This window comes from Carcharhinus amblyrhynchos, chromosome 32, assembly GCF_965287045.1.
Source record: "Carcharhinus amblyrhynchos chromosome 32, sCarAmb.v2.hapA, whole genome shotgun sequence".
Classification (NCBI taxonomy): domain Eukaryota; kingdom Metazoa; phylum Chordata; class Chondrichthyes; order Carcharhiniformes; family Carcharhinidae; genus Carcharhinus; species Carcharhinus amblyrhynchos.
The window spans coordinates 18353986-18376092 of record NC_137355.1 but is presented as its reverse complement, the minus strand read 5'-3'; the positions used below and the strand labels follow the sequence as shown (position 1 = coordinate 18376092).

General features: G+C 39.9%; 1 protein-coding gene across 2 annotated transcripts; it reads right to left on the bottom strand.

Annotated features, from left to right (window-relative positions):
* Positions 1-44: 44 nt before the first annotated feature.
* Positions 45-20635, bottom strand: rcn2 (reticulocalbin 2). 2 transcript variants are annotated; one of them, XM_080216026.1, is made up of 8 exons: positions 20504-20635; positions 17183-17361; positions 13655-13760; positions 12534-12730; positions 7032-7145; positions 6275-6371; positions 4814-4956; positions 45-3400 (listed from the first exon to the last, which is right to left on the bottom strand). In XM_080216026.1, the coding sequence occupies exons 2-8, from the start codon at positions 17330-17332 to the stop codon at positions 3248-3250; spliced, it is 960 nt and encodes a 319-aa protein (XP_080072152.1). In that variant the 5' UTR covers positions 17333-17361; positions 20504-20635; the 3' UTR covers positions 45-3247. The 2 variants fall into 2 exon arrangements, with proteins under 2 accessions (XP_080072152.1, XP_080072153.1); XM_080216027.1 differs by lacking the exon at positions 20504-20635 and adding an exon at positions 17793-17871.
* Between the last annotated feature and the right edge of the window lie 1472 nt (positions 20636-22107).

Here is a 22107-nt window from a genome sequence, read left to right as displayed (position 1 = left end):
TAATGTATGGACTGTGGAGAAAGAAAAACAATAAACACAACTAATTTAAACATCACAAGTTTTTAATTGAACTTTCAGCAAAAGGTTAATCTTAAAACCAAGGGTTTAGTGGTATTGGTTTAAGCAAAATTCACCTTAGTTACAAACTGCGATAATGTACCACCCAGCATAAAATAGAAGGCTCAATGGGAATAACGAAAACCAGTATGTACAACATTACAAAGGATACATTTCCTTAACTCTATAATAACATGAACTCAAAGAGAACTTGGAGGTATTAATTGCTTCAAAGATCAGATTAAATTATAGCTTAATACAAACAGACTGTCATGAACCATTGACATTCTCACAGTCAAGTAAAACTCTTCACCTTGAACCGCGACCTATATTTTCTCAGTATTCTATAGACTTTGCCCCCAAGGAGTGCAGCATGGCAATGAAGCAACACTGACCTTTCCTGTATCTTTGCAAAAACATCAATGTCCCACACAGGTTCAATACCTGACTTAGTTTAGCAGCAAGTCTAACTGAATCCTTCCGCTGGCTGAGCCTTCTGAGTCCATTTTAACTGCAGTGGTGGAATATATATTTGGAATATACATATTTTTTCAAAAACCCTAAGAAATGCATGTTAACTGGTTACCTTCTTAGAAGTCACCTTGTTCAAAGTGGAAACTCTGGAAGATTGAAAAGAAAGACAAGAGAAATTGCAAATACCAGAAAGCTAAAAGACAGACAAATGCAAGGAGTACACATCAGGCCAGCCACTATTAAAACACAAAAGGACCTCTGCCTGAAACATTAACTACACTGCAGCGTACCTCAAACATTCTCCATTATTTTAGTTACAAATTGCCGGTGTTTATTTATAGCAATTTCTATAGTTGCAGTATCCACTGTGCCCTGAAATTAATTAGGCAGGTACATTAGCAGAAACTAAAGTTTATCTGGTGGAGAATCTTATGTTGGGGATTTCATGTATAAAAGGACCCAACAGCTGGCAAAATTGAATAAGGCTTTAAAAGTGACATTAATTCAATAACCAATTGGTACTTATTTATTTCATAAATGTTGAACCAGAAGGAGAAAGTTGTGTACATTTTAATGCATTGTGCTCTGTACAGAAAGAGGACAGCAACTAGTTTTCAAATTCTGCTGATTTGCACGCCTGTGAACACTCAAGACAGTAGGGCTGGTTAGTCTTTGTTTTCATATCTGGGTCCAGCATTGGTAAGAAACAGTTAATAGGTGAACTAGTTAACACAATTTTGAGGTTTATTCACACAGCCTATGCAATGTGATGGGTTTATAAACTTTTTATACTTGTGAAAACATTACAATAATTTAGGTACTAACACCAACAGCACTGAATACATTTTATTTTAAGGACTACGCGGCTCAGGTGGGAAGGTGGCTGGAAATCACAGCAGTTAAAATAAGCTCTGGACTCGATAGTTCTTAATACAGGTTATTTCTTCACCACTAACAAATTGCAGAAACCCAGAATGAGATGAAGTTGCTGCCTATCAAAATGCTTAAATAAAAAAAAACTTCAATAACAGACTCCAGTGGATTGTTGATTACGTTGTGATACAAACTACCTCAAATATTAAATTACAAAGCAGAGTAAAATCAACAACACTTCTTGGGAACCCTAGAGGTTTTTTTATTGTTAACTTCAAACAATTAAAACAAAGAAAGGTTCAACTATTTGGCATGTGTAAATGTAGTGTTTATCTTTTAAACAATCAAAATGGATAGTTACAACTAAAATAATTCACCCGCAGAGAACTTAGTCTAAATTATTTGGCTCGAGACAAGCTTAGAATACAGCTTCAAGTCTAAAAGGCAGCATATATTTCGGGGAAATTTCACAAAGACTTGTTTTCTGTGAATTGTGTGTTCATCGAGATGAGGTACATCATTGCAACACTTTCCAATTCCCCCATATCCAGTGCCAGCCTCAAGGATTAGCCTGGCCAGAATGAGGCTGATCTGTCCCAGCCATTTATTTTAGCTTGAAACCTAGTGAAGCACCTTACACTCCAGTGAGAGAGATACCTTTTCATTTACTACCTCTGCTAAATGAAACTGTGAACTTAGTGTCAAGTCTGGGAGTTCAGAAAAATTCATACAGGTAAATTTAAGGTATGGGGAAAGATTTCCTGTTTAAGGGAGCTTCCACAAATTTATGTCATAGGAATGAAAATTCATGTATTAAAAAGCATATGTGATTAAGTTAGAGCTAAAGAGCATAGGAAATCATTGTTAATTTCCCTCATTGTGCTTTAAAACTGAAAAATAATCATGATATGGAGTTGCTGGCGTTGGACTGGGGTAAGCACAGTAATAGTCTCACAATATTAGGTTAAAGTCTAACAGGTTTATTTGGTAGCACGAGCTTTCGGACCACTGCCCCTTCATCAGGTGACTCATCTGAAAGGGCAACACTTCGAAAGCTCGTGATCTCAAATAAATCTGTTGGACTTTAACCTGGTGTTGTGAGACTACTTACTGAAAAAATAAGAGGAAAGGACCATTACTTAGAATATTAATCTAAAATTTACTCTAGTCTTATGGTGCTAACTGATCAATAAGTCCAATTTTTATAAGAGTAACTAAACTTTGGTATATAAAATTGAGGAGGCCTAGTTAGAATGGGCAAAGAAAAAATTACAGAAGACTTGAAGAGAATTTTTGTCACTCAGAGGGTTATGTGTGTCTGGAACTCGTTGTTTGAAAGAATGGTAGAGGCAGAAACCTGCATTGCACCTAAAAATTACTTGGATATGCAGTTTTAGTGCCGTAACTTACAAGGCTATGTACCAAAACTGGAGAAGTGGGATAAGGATGGATAGTTCTTTTTTCAGCTGGCACAGACACAATGGTCCTAATGGCCTCCTTCAGTGCCATAGCCGATGATTATGTTGATTTTAGAAACTGGTACAAAACATACTGTTATATTTGCCTCAAAAATTCTGTGAAGTAATAACCTAGGGAATTCTCAGTCACTTTATAAGACAGAGAGGAGCGGACAATCTTAGCAGCAAAGTAAGCAGGGTAATAGGAATGCATTGTTTTATAACAGTAATACTACTGTTAAAATCTACTGGGTGGGTCATTTTATTTTTTTCTACCAATACCAGTTATCAGTCAGCATTTGTCTGGCTGGTGAATTTGCTCAAAAGTGACCTAAGAAGTTTAGTTGTTTATAAAAACGAAACTCAACAATAGAGAACAAGTGGCATTAAAGTTCATCATGGTAGAACTTCTTGTCATGTAGTTGGCTACCATAGTCGGTTGCTTCACTGTTGAGGAAGAGATCCTGACTCACAAGTATTTCTGCTTCTGTAAGTTTCTCATCTCCATTTGTATCAATTTCTTTGACAAGATGATCAGCCTGTCAGGGAACAGAAACTTTCAACGTTAATCTTTGACAGCTGTGAGCAAAAGCTGAATTAACCCTGGAGAAAGCGGAAGATTCCTCGCCTGACTGGGACATGCATCCACAAGGTTCCTTCAAAAGTCCAGTGCCTCAACTCTGGCTCAGATGCAAGGCAAAGCTCCCTCTGGCACTGCCCAACAATGAACTTTAACTCCAACCTGAGAAACACAGATCATTTTAATTTCCAGGTCTTGCTTCCAGTTCAAAGGCAAAATATCATGGATGCTGCAATCTGAACCAAAAACAGAAAATGCTAGAAAATCTCAGCAGGTAAGACAGCATCTGTGGACAGAGAATGGAACCAACGTTTCAAGTCAGGATGATCCAGCAATGATGAAGGGTCGTCCAGATTCAAAATGTTAGCTCTATTCTCCCTTCGCAGATGCTGTCAAACCTGCTGCATTTATCCAACACTTTTTGTTTTTGCTTCTATTCTTGTCAGCCCTGAGTGAGACTGCTATCCAGTAGCTTAAGTAATTCATTCTCCAGACTAGAGCAGCCTGGCCAGAAACCTGGTAACAAGACCATCTGCCTGTTCTTACCATCAATGTGCACAAGACCTACTGTAGTAGAGGAGAGAGAGAAAATAGTGGGAGTTTGCTCTAATTTTTTCTCTCTTCCAAATTCAAATATTACCATTTTTCTCACCAAGATCACACCACAAACTTTGCCAAAGGCACTGGTGGTAAAACCTCACAAAAAACACAAGTTATGTAGCAGAGGACCCTTGCTTCGGAGGTGGTGTGTTACAAGAGCACAATCTTTGACATTCTGCTTTTAATTCTTTCACATTCACACAAGGAAATGAAATATGAGGTTTAGTTGCAAACTAAACATTTCCCCAATATTGTTACATTACTTTTCTAAAATGAAACTATTGATTTGGGGGGAAAATAAAACTTTATTCAACCTCTAAATTTTTACGTTCTCATTGTGAAGAATGTTGGGCTGGGGAACGGAACACAATTCCATCTCAGGCACCCAGATAAGTATTCCCAGGTAAAGTACAGCATCATTCAATGCAGAATAACGCTCCCTCTAATTTTCTTCCAACAATTTGGTTCAGCCTCGACAGTCTCCTTCTGCACTGTAGTGATTCTATAATGTGTTTCAGCCCAACTGGGAATCATCAACTGCTGTAACAGCACTACATACATTGATTGTTGCAACTACTTGCAGTATCCATCCTGTGACTTCTCTGTGAAATAATGACAGGTACTAATGGTGGTAATTTCCATATTGAGAACACACCCACAAGGTGATGGACGGAAAATGCAAAGACATAAATTTTACACCTGTGAAAAGATTTAACAACTTTTCAATGACTGCTCTGAGTACAGGCTTAATATTTAAAGACAGTAGATTTACCTCATCATGCGCAATATCCTGGTTGTTGGGAATAATCCATAGCAAGAGCTCCTCTTGATTAAGTTTGCCATCCTTGTCTTTGTCATAATCATTTTCAAAGCGATCACGCTCTACAGTTACCCATTCTGGATCTTCTTCTGCACCTATTTTCATTGGGTGGAAACATTCTTAGCTACAAAACATTCACAGTAGATAACTCCTACATGTGGCAAATTGTTCACATTCAGTACATGGGTAGGGTGTTGTGGGCAGGGGAAGGGGGCATGAGAAGGTTAACTTTACACGCAAAACCCTCCGGGCATACATAGTTTAATACTACATCAGACATCTAAACAATTTGCAGCATTGATTATACACTTCTTATATATCAATGAGCCGTGGTTTTATACAACCACCGAAATAACCCAGAACCTGTTCAGCTAGGGAATGGTGTGTGATCCCAGTTCCACCTTCCCAATTTCTACTAAAGCCTCATTAACAGAGTTAAGCAACGGTGATATCTTTCTTTTCCCCCCATAGTAAGTGGGAGACGCTGGACTCATGGTAGAGTCACTAGACTTGTAATCCAGAAGTCTAGACTAAGGCTCTGAGGGCTTGGCTTTGAATCCCACCCCAGCAGGTGGTGGAATTTGAATTCAATTAGTAAAACGTGGAATCAAAAGCTAGTCTAAATAATGGTGACCATGAAATGATCATCGATTGCCGTTAAAAAAAAATCTGGTTCATAAATGTGAATTCCTTTTGGTAAGGAAATCTGCCTGGTCTGATTTGTGTGTGACTCAAACCATAGCAATGTGGCTGATTCCTAACTGCCCCCTGAAATGTCCCTAGCAAGCCACTTGGGCAATTAGGGATGGGTAATAAGTGCTGGCCTGGCCAATGATGCCCACCTTTCCTAAAAAAAAGAAAAAAGGGGCTCTTTCTGCAACATTATGCCTCAGATTAGGAACTAATTTCACAGAATTATAGGTTCCAAACTATTTTTTACGGAATGTGAAACTATTCGAATTTCAGGATATTGCTTTTCCTTTCTGATATTGGCAATTAATTACATTATAATTTGTGAATCCCGAAGTTTTAAAAAGCCTAAAAATCATTTGAAAAAGGAGCAGACTGAGGAAGAGATAGGGAGTTCTGTAGGTTTGAGGTTTCTGAAAAGAATCACTTTGAGAAGAAGATATCGCAAAGAATCTTGGTTGCAGTTCAGTAACAGAAAGGGGGAGGTGCATCTTAATGGTGTACACTCCATTTTGCCCGAGAGAGGAAGGAACAGGAAGGTTCAGAGAAGCAGTGATCATGGAGGTAGCAGTAAAATAGACAAGAAAGATTGAATCACTGGTTCGATGTTGCATTAATGCACTAAGAAAATAACCATTCATTTATAAGGAAATAATCAAGATTATTGCTTGGAGAAATTAAACACAATTTCATTTGTTAACAAAGTATATTAATTTAACTAACCTGGGTCTTTTCTGTAGTCACCAAGGTATTCCGCTAAGCTGACAAACCCATCTTTGTCACGATCATGTTCATCTAAAGCATCCTGTATGACATAATCCTACAATTTGAAAGTTAAAAGCATTTGTATTGATATTAGGTGGACATGCAATCAATTTCAGTTCTGATATCACCCACAGTTGAAGGTCCTGGGGTATACCAGAATCTCTACTCCAGCATAAGCTACAAGATAAAAAATGGTGAAGATTCTTAACTGGCTGATTTGTCCCCACAGTTACCCTGGTTTTTACCTTTGCATAGTGCGTGGTAAACGGCTGAAATGAAGCACCAGCAGTAGAGAGGCTCCACAGGCTAGTCTCATTTATATTATTTGGAGGCATGGTGGCAGAGTGGTTAGTGCTGCTGCCACACAGCGCCAGGGGCCCAGGTTCAATTGTGACTTCAGGTGACTGTCTATGTGGAATTTGCACATTTGCCTCATGTTTGCATGGGTTTCCTCCTACAGTCCAAAGATGTGCGAGTTAGGTGGATTGGCCATGCTAAAAATTGCCCCTCAGCATCAGGGGGAATAGCAGGGTAAATGTGTGGAGTTGTGTGGATAGGATCTGGGTGGAATTGTTGTCCGTGCAGGCTTGATGGGCCAAATGGCCTCCTCTGCACTGTAGGGATTCAATGGTTACAAGATAATAAAAAAATTCTATTCACATCAGTAACTAATATTTAATACAATTTCCATAATCAAATATGTACTGTAACTCACCTTCATATAATCAGCTTCCTCTGGGTGTTCAAATGCTACAAATTCTGCCAGAGTCAATCCTGGTAAGTCATCAATGTTTGCTTTCTCAAATCGCTTCTTGTCTTTCAAAAAAATCTACAGACAGGTCAAGAAAGTTCAGATACTGTTCTTTTCTTCTTGATTAAGCTTTGAGTCAGTAGGAACATGTTACTCTGATACCAGACAAACTGGGTAAATCAATTTATCATGCTGATTTTAATGTACCAAACAAAAAAGGTTACCCTTTTCCTCTCAAAGATGACACATTTAAATTTACATTTATTCTTAATTAGATAAGCACTTTGGAATTCGTAGCATCTTGTCTTTGTGAGATAAGACTGCGGGTTCAGGTCCCACTTCAGAAACTAAATTCCATGTTTGATACAGGAGAATCAAAGATTTTCACACTTTTGTGAGAATCAAAACAAAAAGCTGTAATTCTATAAAGTGATAAGATTATTATTTTGGAGGAAAGGCAGATGAAAAGGAAATGGCACAAATACACAAGTCTTGAAAAGATGTGAAGCAGATGGAATTGGAAAAGAAAAAAAAAAGATGCTGTGTTTTCTGTTTAAAAACAGCGGAATTAAAAGTAAACAACACAAGCTAATGTTGGAAGTTGTACACAACGCTGGTTAGGCCACAGTTAGCGTACCGTGTGAATTCCAGATGGCCCTTATAGCAAGGATAATAGAATCACTGAAATGAAGATTTACCAGGTTGATACAAGGAAGGAGAAATTATAATTATGAAATAATAATTCCAGCATTTTTCATTGTAGCATAATCTGTTAATCAGAATTCTAACCAATCTTTCAAGGTTATCAGAGGCCAGAGTGAAAGTTTTGTTTGTGCTATGATTAATCAGTAACAGGGACACATTGAGTCAGAATTATCTCTGTGTCAGCCTTGGCTCTGTCATATTATTGTCACTTCTGAAGTTTGTGGGATCAAATCGTATTCATACATAAATCAGACTGACGCTCCAGCATATCCAGGGACTGCTGCCCTGGCAGAGGTGTTGTTTTTCAGATGGGAGCTTAAAACTTGGTTTCATCATCCCTATTAAGTGAACTGGGTGGGACAGTGGTTAATGTTACTGTCTCAGAGCGCTATGGTTCAATTCCAGCTTCCCGCCTTAGTACTGTAGGAATTCTATGATTCAGACCCAAACCTACCTCATTTCAATCTTTAGATGAAAACAAAATACTGCATTGTTGAAACCTGAAGCTAAAACAGGATGTGCTGGAAAATCTCAGCAGGTCTGACAGCATCTGTGGAGAGGAAAAGTAGAGCCAACATTTCGAGTCAGGATGGCTTTTCTTCAGAGCAGCCTTGAAGGTTCATTCTGATTGAAACGTTGGCTTTATTCTCTCTCCACAGATGCTGTCAGGCCTAATGAGATTTTCTAGCATTTTGTTTTTGTTTCAGTCCAATCCTTGTCAAGCATATTGATGCTCCAATGCACTGTTACATGTGAAATGCGAACCTTTGGTGACAGCCATGTTCCTACATTTCAGCATCCCAATGGCTCAGCTGGAAAAAAACACAACACCAGGTTAAAGTGCAACAGGTTTATTTGGTAGCACGAGCTTTCGGAGTGTCGCTCCTCCTTCAGACTCACCTGAAGGAGCGACACTTTGAAAGCTCGTGCTACCAAATAAACCTGTTGGACTTCACCCAAGAGAGACTTCTTACTGTGCATATTCTAGTCCAACACCAACATCTCCACATCAGCTGGAAAAGGTAATATGTCTGACAGTCACACAGTTTTGAGGCTTAATTTCAGATCTTTACTGATCTCAGCCCACAAAGTACTGAGGCAATACAAGAATTGTGATTTTATCTTTCCCTTATCTTTTGCCTTCCTGGGCCAGCCTTTCTTTTCCTGATTTATTAATTTCTCAAAATCCAGACAATCAAAACCCACGGATGTGATACACGAGAAATTACATTTCCTACCAAACGGTTCAGGAAATAAAATAGTTCTGAAGGGATTAAATTTTCTAAACAGCTGAAAAGTTCAAGAGGTAGAATTTCTGCATTTGGAGAAATCAGCAATTCAGATGCAAATTGTGCTTGTTTTCCAGAGTGAATATCTGAGTTTGAGTTTAAGTATTAGTGTCACAAGTCGGTTTATATTAACACTGCAATGAAGTTACTGTGAAAATCTCCTAGTCGCCCCACTCCGGTGCCCGTTCGGGTACACCAAGGGAGAATTTAGCATGGCCAATACACCTAACCGGCACGTCTTTCTGATTGTGGAGGAAACCAGAGCACCTGAAGGAAACACATGCAGACATGGGGAGAACTTGCAGACTCTTCACAGACAGTGACCCGAGTTGAGAATCAAACCAGGGTCTCTGGCGCTGTAAGGCAGCAGTGCTGACAACTGTGCCATTTATCTGCTTCAAGTTTCTGCTAATTTGCATAATCACAAACATAAAACTTTCCAAGAACCAGCTCAGTGTTTTAGAACTCAACTGTTTACTTCCCTGTATCTAAAAATATTGCTCGATAAATTTAAGAGTGATAACCTCAACTAAATGGAGTGTTTTTTTGTTTTTTCAGCAGCTTTGAGTAACCTGATTTTAAATAACAACTTGCCATGTTGATAAAATTGAGTTGGGTGGAGTCTAGTTTAGTGAGTGGGCTGACTTCTAATGCAATGTTTTCATATCACAAAAGATTTCAGAAACTTGACTTGTGCCAGACATAAGTTACATTTGAAATTCTTTGATCCTTTGTGCTAAATTTGGTCAATTTCAGACACATTGCTGGGAAAATCTATGCAACCTAGTGAAAGTACTAGCCTTATAGCTTTATCAACTGTTCTTGCCTCCTGAGTTATATTGATATGAAAAAATCATTGAGCATCTGCTCATTTCCACTGCTTTATTGTTTCTCACCCTCCTACTGCAGCCCATGTAAAGTAGGACATGATCGTAGCTGCAATTCAGCATTCGGGTAAAGTGAGAGTGACTGCCCTTGATATCAAGGCTGCGTTTGGGCAAGTATGGCATCAAAGAGCCCAAGCAAAACTGGAGTCAATGGATATCAGCAGAAAATCGTCCATTGGTTGCAGTCACACATGGCACAAGGGAAGATGGTTGTGATTGTTGGATGCAAGACATCATTGCAGGAATCCCTCAGGGGTGTGTCCTAGGCTCAACCATCTTCAACTGCTTCATCAATGATCTTCCTTTCATTAGAAAAAGGGATGTTTGCTAAAGATTGCATAATATTCGGCACCATTCCTGATTCCTCAATACTGAAGAAATCCATGTCCAAATGCAGCAAAAGCTGGACATATTTAGGGCTGGGCTCACAACTGGCATGTTACATTCATGCCACACAAGTGGCAGGCAATGACTGTTCAACAAGAGAGAATCTAACCATCCTTGACATTGAATGGCATTACCATCGCTGAATACCCAACTACCAACGTCTTGGGGTTATCACTGAAACTGAACCAGATTAGCATTATAAACACCGTGGCTACAACATCAGGGTAGAGGTTGGGAATTTTGCAGCATGTAATTCACCTTCCAATTTCCCAAAGCTGGTTTACCATCTACAAGGTACAAGGCAGAACGCAGGAGTGTGATAGAATATCTCCATTTGCCTGGATGAGTGCTACTCCAACAACACTCAAGAAGCTTGATATCATCCAGGATAAAGCACTCCATTAACAAACATTCACTCCTTCCACCACGAGCACAGTGGCAGTAGTGTGTGCAATCTACAAGATATACTGCAGGAACTCACCAAAGCGCTTTCTAACCCATGAACATGAGCATCTAGAAGGACAAGAATGGCACAGTGGTTAGCATTGCTGCCTCATAGTGCCTGGGACCTGGGTTCAATTCTGGCCTTCGGTGCCTGAACATGTGGAGTATGGACATTCTCCCCACGCGTGAGTGGCTTTCCTCTGGGTGCTCCGGTTTCCTCCCACAGTATAAAGATGTGCAGGTTAGGTGAATTGGTCATGCTAAATTGCCCCTTAGTGTCCAAAGATATGTAAGTTAGGTGGATTATGCAGAGTTACAGGGAGGGATAGGGAGAGAAGAGCCTGGGTGGGATGCTCTTTCGGAGAGTCATTGCAGACTTGATGGGCCAGATGGCCTCTTTCTGCACTGTACAAGTTCCGTGATTCTATCCAAACACATGAGAACACCACAAACTGGAAGTTTCCCTCCAAGCCATTCACTAGCCTGTCTTGGAACTATATCACTGTTCCTTCACTTCACTGGGTCAAAATCCTTTCCTAACACCACATGGACAGCAGCAAATGAAGATGCAACTCACCACCACCACCTTCTCAAGGACAGTTAGGAATTGGCAATAAATGCTGGCCTAGTCAGCAACACCTACATCCCATGAATGAATTTAAAAATTCTCCTCTCCCGAGACCAGACTGTTATTGAACCATTAGATTTGTAGGATTGTCTTCTCTACTGGATTCCGATGGAACACAAACTAGGGTATTAACATTCAACTGCCTAGCATGGTATATTCAAAAGCAGAAGTTCTGCATGAGAAATTACAGCATAGTGCTGCCACATTCAGCTCTGTATATTATCTTGCAAAAGATTAACCTGCAATTTTGCAGCACCTTACAACATCTTTCAAAAGCATTTCAAAATTCTTCATAAACACTGAAGTTCATTGCCCCTTATGAATCAAAACTCAGCAGCTATATTCAACATAAATGGTGCCACAAAAAGTAATGACATAACAAACCAGTTAATCTACTTGTGGTCGAAGTAGAAATTTTGGCCAGATCCCAAAAGAACTTTCTGTTCTTCAAGAAAGATCTCAACTGAGCAGGTGGCCTTTTTAACATATTATCTAAATCATTAATCACATCTGTCAAAGCAGGCATCCTTCCCTATCGCAATGGAATGTCAGCTTACGTCAGGATTTGTAAAATGAATTTGAATATAGGAGTAAGATGTCTTGCCACAAATGTATACAGCCTTGGTGAGATCATGCCTGGAGTATTGCACACAGGCTTCCTTACCCAAGAAAGGGTAAACTTGCCATAGAGTGCAGCAAAAGTTTACCAAATTGATTCCTGGGATGGTGGGGCTGTCCTACAAGATTGAGGAGACTGGGACTGTACTCTTCTGTTCAGAAGAATAAGAGGCAATCTCACTGAAATATACAAGGCTCTTACAGGGTTTTGGAGAGTACATGCAGGAAGCATGTACTGGCTCGAGTGAGTTCAAGAAATAGGGGATACCGTCTCAAATTAAGGGGTGGCCATTTAGGACTGAGCTAAGGAGAACCTTTACAACTCACAACAAAAGGTTTGAGAATAATCTGCACTAAGCAAAAGAAAAATGCATACTCCAAGCATGCACTGAAAATCTAGACAGAACAATTTATTTTGTGACTAGTTTTTAATTGAAAGTTTTCATGTTTGGTTCCACTTTTCAAAAGAAGGCATTCTACTTGAAATGAATAAATTTCCTTCTCTTACCTGTCTGAGGGATTCCTCCTCTTCATCATCCATAGGAGTATTCTCATCATAATCTAGCATTCGGTCGTAACTATGAATGTTGTACTCTTCCCATGTAACAACTCCATTGCCGTCCAGGTCATGCTCTGGAAACTGCTCTTTACTCTCCTCTGTAGCATAATGTTTAAAAGATTGCTGGATCCATCCACTGAGCTCAGCTGTGGAAAATAAGAATAATTTGTAGAGGCATAGCTTTCCTATACCAGTGAATTATAAGAGTTTAAAGTTTATTTATTTGTTACAAGTACATTACATTAACAATGCAATGAAGTTACTTTGAAAATCCCCTAGACGCTACACTCTGGTGCCTGTTCGGGTACACCGAGGGAGAATTTAGCACAGCCAATTCACCTAATCTGCACATCTTTGGACTGTAGGAGGAAACTGGAGCACCCAGAGGAACCCCATGCAGACACGGGGAGAATGTGCAAACTCTGCACAGACATTGACCCAAGCCAGGAATCGAACCTGGGTCCTTGGCACTGTGAGTCAGCAGTGCTAACTGTTGTGCCACCATGCCGCCAGAAGCAAATTACATCTCTAAATAATCTACTATACAAATCACATGCATTACCCCCTATATCCTAGCAGTCCTCTCACTGAAGAGTTGGAAGCCATTTATCTTTTTCTGATTTTTTTTCAGCAATTTACAACAATGGAGGGATTCACTGTCATGCAGTTGGGTTTATATGCTGTTACATCTTGTAACGAAGTACTGTTGTACCTGATTTAACATTTTTATATAATTACAATGTTAGAATCTCACTCTATAGGGGCAAAGTCACATATGTTCAATGAAAAGAATGCTTGTGTATTTTTGTTTTAATGTATCCCTTCAGAAAATTTACAAACTGTAAGGTTCAGTTGTGGATTCAAGACAGTGAATGCAGAGTTATTTGTCTGTTGTGTCCAATGCTGCACAGTTCAGGTTCACCAGCTGCAATTCTGGGCTATCACAGAAAGTAGGGGTAGTAATAATTGCAGTAAGATGCCTACTTCAAAAGTGAGCTTGTTTCTGCAGAGAATCTTAAGTCAACTGCAGTAATTTCAACACTTGGATTGGTATCTAGACTGCTTCTCACCTTTGGTTACAAAGCCGTCTCCATTAGCATCCATCTTCTTGATGAGTGATTTGAGCCGGGATTGTTGTTCATCAGGACTCAATTTAGCAAGTTCCTCAACTTCTTTCTAAGAAATAGAACAAGCACCACACAAATAGCTTATTCCAGACAAAATGTTTTCTCACCTTTCATTTATGAATGAAAGCAAGAACAAGGTCCTCTCAGAAGTCCATGTGGTACACAAACTACATGCACCTGTACAGGATGTTGCCTGGTATGGAGGGCATTAGCTATAAGGAGAGGTTGAAGAAACTTGGTTTGTTCTCACTGGAACAACAGAGGTTGAGGGGCAGCCTGATAGAAGTCTATTAGATTATGAGAGGCATGGACAGAGTGGATAGTCAGAAGCTTTTCCCAGGGTGGAAGAGTCAATTACTAGAGGACACAGGTTTAAGGTGTGAGGGGAAGGTTTAAACGAGATGCACGAGCCAGATTTTTTTTTAGAGTAGTGGGTTCCTAGAACTCGTTGCCGGAGGTGGTAGTGGAAGCAGATACAGTAGTAACTTTAAAGGGGTGTCTTGACAAATACATGGATGAGATGGGAACAGAGGGATATGGTCCCCAGAAGGGTAGGTGGTTTTAATTTAGTTGGGCAGCATGGTCAGTGTAGGCTTGGAGGGCTGAAGGGCCTGTTCCTGTGCTGTAATTTTCTTTATTCATACAAACTGTAGGTGTCCATCATCAGATTGGGGTTATTAGTTTGATACCAGTATCCACTGTTCATGTGGTATAAAGAAACAACTCAAAAATGTAATCAAACTTAGACATAGAGAGCTCAACAAACTCGTCCATTCCAGCAATTCTAGATTAGTTTTACCACCATAAGAGGAACAGTTATTGTGGGTAGCATTGTAATATTGATGATCAGTATTACCATAAAAACATTATTGCTCCCTTAACTGGACTATTTAGTTTCATTTGTTCTTTGAATATGGTCAATGCTGACATGATTATGTTTATGGTCTATCTCTGGTTGCCTTGGCTTGCTGAGCCATTTCAGAAGGCTTTAAGCATCAACCATTTTGTGCATGATTGGAGAATGTGCATACTCTAAATGTTGTAGGGTTTTCTTTCACCAATGTGTTAGCAAACAAAATCTGTTCAAACAAACATCCAGCAGCTAACCTTACTTTTTGATGGAATCTTTTTATTGAGTCAATAGGAGAGACACAGATGCCCCAGTGTCACCAAAAATCATTGCTACATGTGCCCCAAGCACAATACTAACAACTTTTTTAAAATAATCATCCAATAAAACTGGATGGCACAATGGCATAGTGGTTAGCACTGCTGCCTCACTGAACCAGGGTTCAATTCTGGCCCCCAGTCAGTGTCTGTGTGGAGCTGGCACATTCTTCCAGTGTCTGGGTGGGTTTCCTCTGGGTGCTTCAGTTTCCTGAGTCCAAAAATGTGCGGGTTAGCTTGATTAGTCATGCTAAATTGCCCCTTAGTGTCAGGGGGATTAGCAGGGTAAATATGTGGGGTTACAAGAATAGGACCTGAGTGGGATTGTGGTTGGTGCTGACTTGATGGTCTGAATGGCCTCCTTCTGTACTGTAGGGATTCTACGAGTCCATGAAAATTGACTTTTTAAAATATGCAGAGAGAAAAAACACAAGTACCTCAACAATTAAACATGATCAGCATCTACATGGAAACACTCGAGAGAGAGAGAGAGAGAGGCTGCAGCTTCCACGGATTATGAAAGTGGCTTACTGCGTCTGGTATTCTCAAAAGCACTTCCAGGCAACTTCTTATTTAGCTTAATTTCTGCTTAACTTCCAAGATGTAATTGCTCTCAGCTCAGTGTTGAGATAGTCACAGTGAGATTTGTACTATAACTGCAAATATTTATGTTGCATTTCAGAATGCGCCACACCTCTTTCTGTTTGGTAAAAACCAGTTAGATATTTAAGGAAGACTTACAGATGAGATCAGAATTGAATACCTGTACCGCATGCAAAAATACTTCCTTTTATTCACCAAGAGTAAAAAAAATGGAAAATAAGCCACAATGAAAGGCATCCCAAATTTAAAAAACAATGTGATCTGTTCCATCTATAAATATTAATCATTAAGAGAATAAAAGGTCAATTTTTCAGATTTTGACTTTCAGAGCATCCATATTTTCAAACAATCCTTTGACAAATTATGAGAATGTCCATGCTCATGCTATTGGTCTTGTTGTAAAAGTCCCTGTAAATTTTGATGTACAATGTGTAATTAGGTTTTCAACAGTGCACTAACTTCATAATTACTGCAAAAGTCTCAGTGGTCCAAAAAGTTAATTTCATATGTGTAACGGTGACACAGTGGTTAGCACTGCTGCCTCACAATGCTAGGGACCTGGGTTCGATTCCCAGCTTGGGTCGCCGCCTGTGTGGAGTCTGCATGTTCTCCCCCTACCCCGTGTCTGTGTGGGTTTCCTCCGGGTGCTCTGCTTTCCTCCCACAGTCTGAAAGATGTGTTGGTTAAGTACGTTGAGGGAGAATTTAGCATGGCCAGTGTACCTGAAAAGGTGCCGGGGTGTGACAACTAGAGGGTTTTCACAGTAACTTCATTGCCATGTTAATGTAAGCCTACTTGCGACACTAATAATACAAACTTTTAATGTCAAATTTCTCCATAATGACAAAAAATTCCACTTTACAAGGCAAAAAAAAGTCTGCTTACCATTATTTTAGCTTCTTTCTATCTTAATCCAATCATAAATTGCTTCTTCTGAAAACTTAAAATTAAGTCAATAACTTCCTGGTTTGCTGTTTGCGATATTTCAATGCAATCAACTCCTTCCCTACTGGCTGATATCACTGCTTCTGCACAACATCCCTCTGACATGGCACCAGATTTAAACTCAGGCAAGGAGATGAAGAAACCAAGTCTCAAATTGTTGGATCTTTGTGGGTTGCTTTCTTGGAGGTCAGCAAGGAGTGCCTTTGTTGCACTGCTGACTGCAAAATTCAGGCCTACAGTTTTTTTTACACAAGTGGCACAGTGGTTAGTGCTGCTGTTTCACAGCGCCAGGGGCCCAGCTTCAATTTCAGCCTTGGGTCACTGTCTGTGTGGAGTTTCCACATTCTCACCATGTCTGCGTGGGTTTCCTCCCACAGTCCAAAGATATGCCGGTTAGGTGGATTGGCCAAGCTAATTTGACCCTAGTGTTAGAAGGGTTAGCAGGGAAAATGTGTGGAGTTACGGGGATAGGGCCTGAATGGGATTGTGGTTGGTGCAGACTAGGTGGGTCGTATGGCCTCCTTCTGCACAGCAGGGATTCTACGATGTGGCTATTAAGACGTCATTCCAAAGCGTAACGAAATAGGAAAAACCAATCAGGAAATGCACAGAGAAAGAATTGGTTGGATTCTTAAAATTAAAAATAAGGTGTAAACATTTAACAAGGGGCTCATATTTTTAAATTACTCATCTCATAACATTCCTTTTCCATTCTAACAAGTTAATAAATAAATAGGACTGAATGAATATTCTTACCTCTCCACCAAATAGGACATCTCGATCAAACTCTGAGTTGTGTTCCCCATCCATATAGTGATCATCAGCAACAACTGGCTCGTGTTTATGATGAACGTGTGCAGAGCACAATATAATAAAAGTACAGCTCACCAACACTCTGAACTGCATTTTCCGTCAGGTTTCAATGTCAGAAGTAGCTGCAGAAAAATTAAAAGATTTCATGCTCAAAAACTTATTTCTATTCACCTGGGTAGAGGCAATACTTTTTACGTTCACCTCTCCCATTTCTCAAGTTGCCCCCTTCTGAACATCAAACCATTCTTGGTCATGGGGACAGAGAGAAAAACCTGCTTTCAAGGATATTTTAAATGTCAAAACTTAAAAAGCCATAACCCAGCCCGAATAGACTCTGGCATTAAACTTAGTCTGAAGAAATTAAGAAACTGTATGGCACATTCAAAACAAGTGCTCAGCAAGCTAACATTTAAATAAGCAAAGCCAAAATCACTAACCACTTGACTCATAAAATACTTCAGAGTAATAATGAAATGAACAAAACTAAAAAAGACAAGATATTAGGTACAAAAGCCTCAGCATTGTCAATAATTATAAAGTAAAGAAATCTCACAACACCAGGTTAAATTCCAACAGGTTTATTTAGTATCACGAGCTTTCGGAGTGCTGCCCCTTCCTCAGGTGAGTGTCATACTCAACTGATGAAGGAGCAGCACTCCGAAAACTCAAGAAACCAAATAAACCTGTTGGAATTTAACCTGGTGTTGTGAAACTTCTTTTGTGCCCACCCCAGTCCAATGCCAGCATCTCCACATAATGATTACAAAATGCACGTAGAGTGTTGTCTTTAACAAGAGGGCTTGAAAGCATAATTAACAGGAGTACAACTGATACGATTTGGATTCATAATTCACTAGTCAGAAGGGCAAATCCATCTAAAAAAAAATGAGAAAATAAAAATGCAAGATTCTCTGGGCTGCTCCTGCACGACTCCGGTCAGTCAAATGGACCACATAAGGCAGCCGGTTTGAAGCAATAAGAAATTCGACAGCATTTGACATGAATTTGTTCCTTGATTTAGTAAATAGAATACTTGAAAAGTAATGGCTGCTATAATTAAAAATGCCTTCAATTCACACTAAACACTGACAGGCAAAGCAAAATATACACCTGGAATGTTATGCTGAAAACCCAAAGTTTTACATTGTTAATAAATGACTGATAGCTGAAGGCTGCACAGAGGAATTTATTTGGAATGCGGATCTGACTTGAGGGATCCGGTTGGATGAAACAGCAGTTGTTCAGTTTAGTTACATCTGATTTTTCACTGCAGGAAATACCTTTGTGCATGACAGTTTCGGATTATTATATCTATTTCAAACTTTATACTGGATTATATATCAAAGCAATATAATTTAATGCAATTCCCATTTTCCTCAGTTTGAGAACTTCGCATATCACAGTATCACAGTTTTTGCAAGTTCAAGAGAACATCTAAGAATTTGAAACGTTTGAGGAACAGATGGTGCCGATATTTGTTATTTTGGTGGTTGATTTCATTCTTGCTTTCCTAGTTTTATGTTTACAATGAGCTTAATTTAATTAGTAGGTCATATCCTCAACTTTTTAGAACAAACGGGTTCCTCTGCGCTATATTTTCCACTGATTTGGATGACGACGTGTATAAAATGTACCATTCCTGGTGTTAACTTCAATGGTAAAATGATTAGTTATTTTATCTAGTCAGTGCTCTATGATAAACTTCGAGCATAGGTCAGATTTTGAGTTTTTTAAAAATGTCTAAAGCTCAGACTCCAGCTCATCCCATTTGCTTCTTTTGTTAGGAGCCAATTTAACGGTTGCTCACAATTCTGTTAGACCTGTGCAGTTAAAAACTATATAAAATCAGCACTGGTAAAAGAGAAGCAAAAATTATGAACAGAACATGAGGAAAGGCAGAAAGGTGATTTTTTTAAAAGCCTGTAAACTATGCCGTAGCTATACTTCCATCTACTTGCTAGAAATTTATCCGACCCCGCCATATGTGTTATATAATTTATTGCTCTATGGCACAGTTATCAATACACCTTAATAGATAAGATTACTACTTTGAGATAGGCTGAGTAGTTTTCATTCTTAAAAACACAAACAAGCTCAAAACAGTTACTGGAGGAAGAAAATTGGACGCACAGTGGTAGTGATTAATATTGATTTGTAGCACATGTTATAACTCCTATCTTGAACAACGCGTGTAGGTAACTATCCCCTTCCCTAATGCACCAAAGGGTCTGAAGCTCAGACTCCAGCTCATCAACTCTGGGTCACAATTTTTTTGACTATGGCTCTATTAAGTACTTGAATGGGAAAGGATTAGGAGGATATGGGCCAATCACCCAAGAATTTACCTCAGTTTACATTCTCTCAGTCCTCATTTGAAGGTTCAAACTCATTTAAATGCTGATTTGTGTGGCTTCAAAACCGGAGTTTATGAATGTCAGCAGAACATAGTCAGTACCAAACACTGGATTTAATTAAAACATATAAAAATTGTTTTTGTTTCACCAGGTTCCAATTTCTGACTGTTCAACCCTGGGTCACATTGGAGTGAAAAGGCAGAATTTTCCCATATACAGTTGTTTGTGGACATAGATATTAGGCAACCAGAAACAGAAAATGCTGGAAAATCTCAGCCAGTCTGGCAGCACCTGTAAGGAGAGAAAAGGGCTAACGTTTTGAGTCCAGATAACCCTTTGTCACAGCTAAAAGACAAGGATATGAGGTAAAATTGGTTAAGTACTCATATGTGTGATATTACTTGCCTCACATACACTGCAGGCTAATCATATTTTATACAGTACAAGATATGTTTTGCATTGTGCCTCCAAGAGTTTGGACAATGCAGCAGGTTTAGCAATGGGAGACTCTGATCCTTTTTAGGGAATTTAAGAAGAATAGCATTTAAAAATATATATTTATACAGGGGGAAAAAACGGAGAGAAATAAATTATTTTTTAAAAATCGATTTTTTTAGACACAGTTTAACGGGGGAAAACTGAAACTTAAGAGGAAAATCTATATATTTCTTTAGAAGGCAAAAAAAACTTAGTTTTAACAGCAGAAAGTGTCGGTGTTACTCTTGTTTGAGTGTGAGGGGGAAGGGGGTTTAAGCTGTTGTTTCTAAAGTAAACCCCACCTCCACCTCTCTCCTCCCCGGGGAATTCCCTTTCACTGTTAATCCCCGGGGATGGCAACAGCTGGAGCTTTGAGGTAAACACTATTTCCTTCCCTTCCTTCCTTCCTTCCTTCCTCCCATCTCCATCTTACCTCCTTCAAGCTCCTCGCCTCCAACCGCCGGTTGTCAGGCTCCCCACCGCGAGCTTCCGGCCTCCTTTCCGGCGCCAAAAAGGCTGCCGCTTCCCCCTGGAGCGCAGCAGAGGGCGCAGCCGGTGGAGGTCAAAATGGTCCACAATGGGAGCAGCAACATCTTAAAAACACAAAAAAACTTACATTTCATAGTTTCATGATGACCCTTGAGTGCAAATTCTTTGAATTGTTAATTAAGCAACAATTGAGAGCTGCATGGTGCCTAAAAAGGATCAGATTTCCATTGCAAAACCTGCTGCATTGGTTGATGTCCAAACCCTGGAGACATATTTTGATTTGATTTATTATTGTCACATGTATTGGGATACAATGAAAAGTGTTGTTTCTTGCATGCTGTACAGTCAAAGCATACCATGGCACACAAAATCCAGTGGCGAAGCCCCAAGGGCATATGCCATATCTGCAGAGATCTACAAAGCTGCTGGTTCTGTACTTATCAAGAAGCTCACTGAGTTTCCAGTTCTTTTGGAAGCAAGGATCCATTCCTCAGGAACTTAAAGATGTTTCCATCGTACATCTATACAAGAGGAAGGGCAATCGGCAAGTATGTGACAACCAACGAGGAATCTCGCTGCTCATCATCACAGGAAAAACCCTAGCAAGAGTTCTGCTCAATCGTCTGGTCACTTATCTGGAACTGGGCCTGCTTCCAGAGTCACAGTGTGGCTTCAGCAAAGGTCGCGGGACTATTGACATGATTTTTGCTGTGCGCCAACTTCGGGAGAAGTGTCAGGGGCAGAAACACGAGCTCTACACAACCTTTGTTGACCTTGCAAAAGCCTTTGACACTGTAAGCCAACAAGGCCTGTGGAGGATCATGTCAAAGTTTGGCTGCCCCCCTAAATTCATTCAGATGGTATGCCAGTTCCATGATGGCATGATGGCCAGAGAACTGGGTGGCAGAGAATCCTCTGAGGCATTCCCAGTCACCAATGGTGTCAAACAGGGCTGTGTGTTCGCACCTACACTGTTGAGCATGATGCTTACTGCCATGCTGAATGATGTCTTCCAGGACAGTATTGCTGGAATCAGCCTCAAGTACAGAGTGGATGGGAAGCTCTTCAACCTGAGGAGACTTCAAGCTATTACCAAAGTGAAGGAGACTGTTCTGAGAGACTTCCTCTTTGCCAATGACTGCGTCCTGTATACTGGCTCAGAGCCAGAGATGCAAGTTGGTATGGACAAATTTTCCACGGCTTGTGACAACTTTGGACTCATCAGCAATATTAAAAAGCCAAAGTCAGGCACCAGCCTGCTCCTCATGCACCGTACACAGAACCCATAATCACAATCAAAGAGCAGAAACTACAGGCAGTGGACCAGTTCACTTATCTTGGCAGCACCCTCTTCCAATCAGTGACTATTGATACAGAAGTTAACTGCAGAATAGGAAAGGCAAGTTCTGCTTTTGGTAGACTGCGCTTCACTGTGTGGGAACATTGAGCAATCAACCCAGCAACAAAACTGAAGGTTACAGCGCCGCGGTACTCACTACCCTCCTGTATGCCTGTGAAGTGTGGATTGTGTATCGAAGGCGTGCAAAA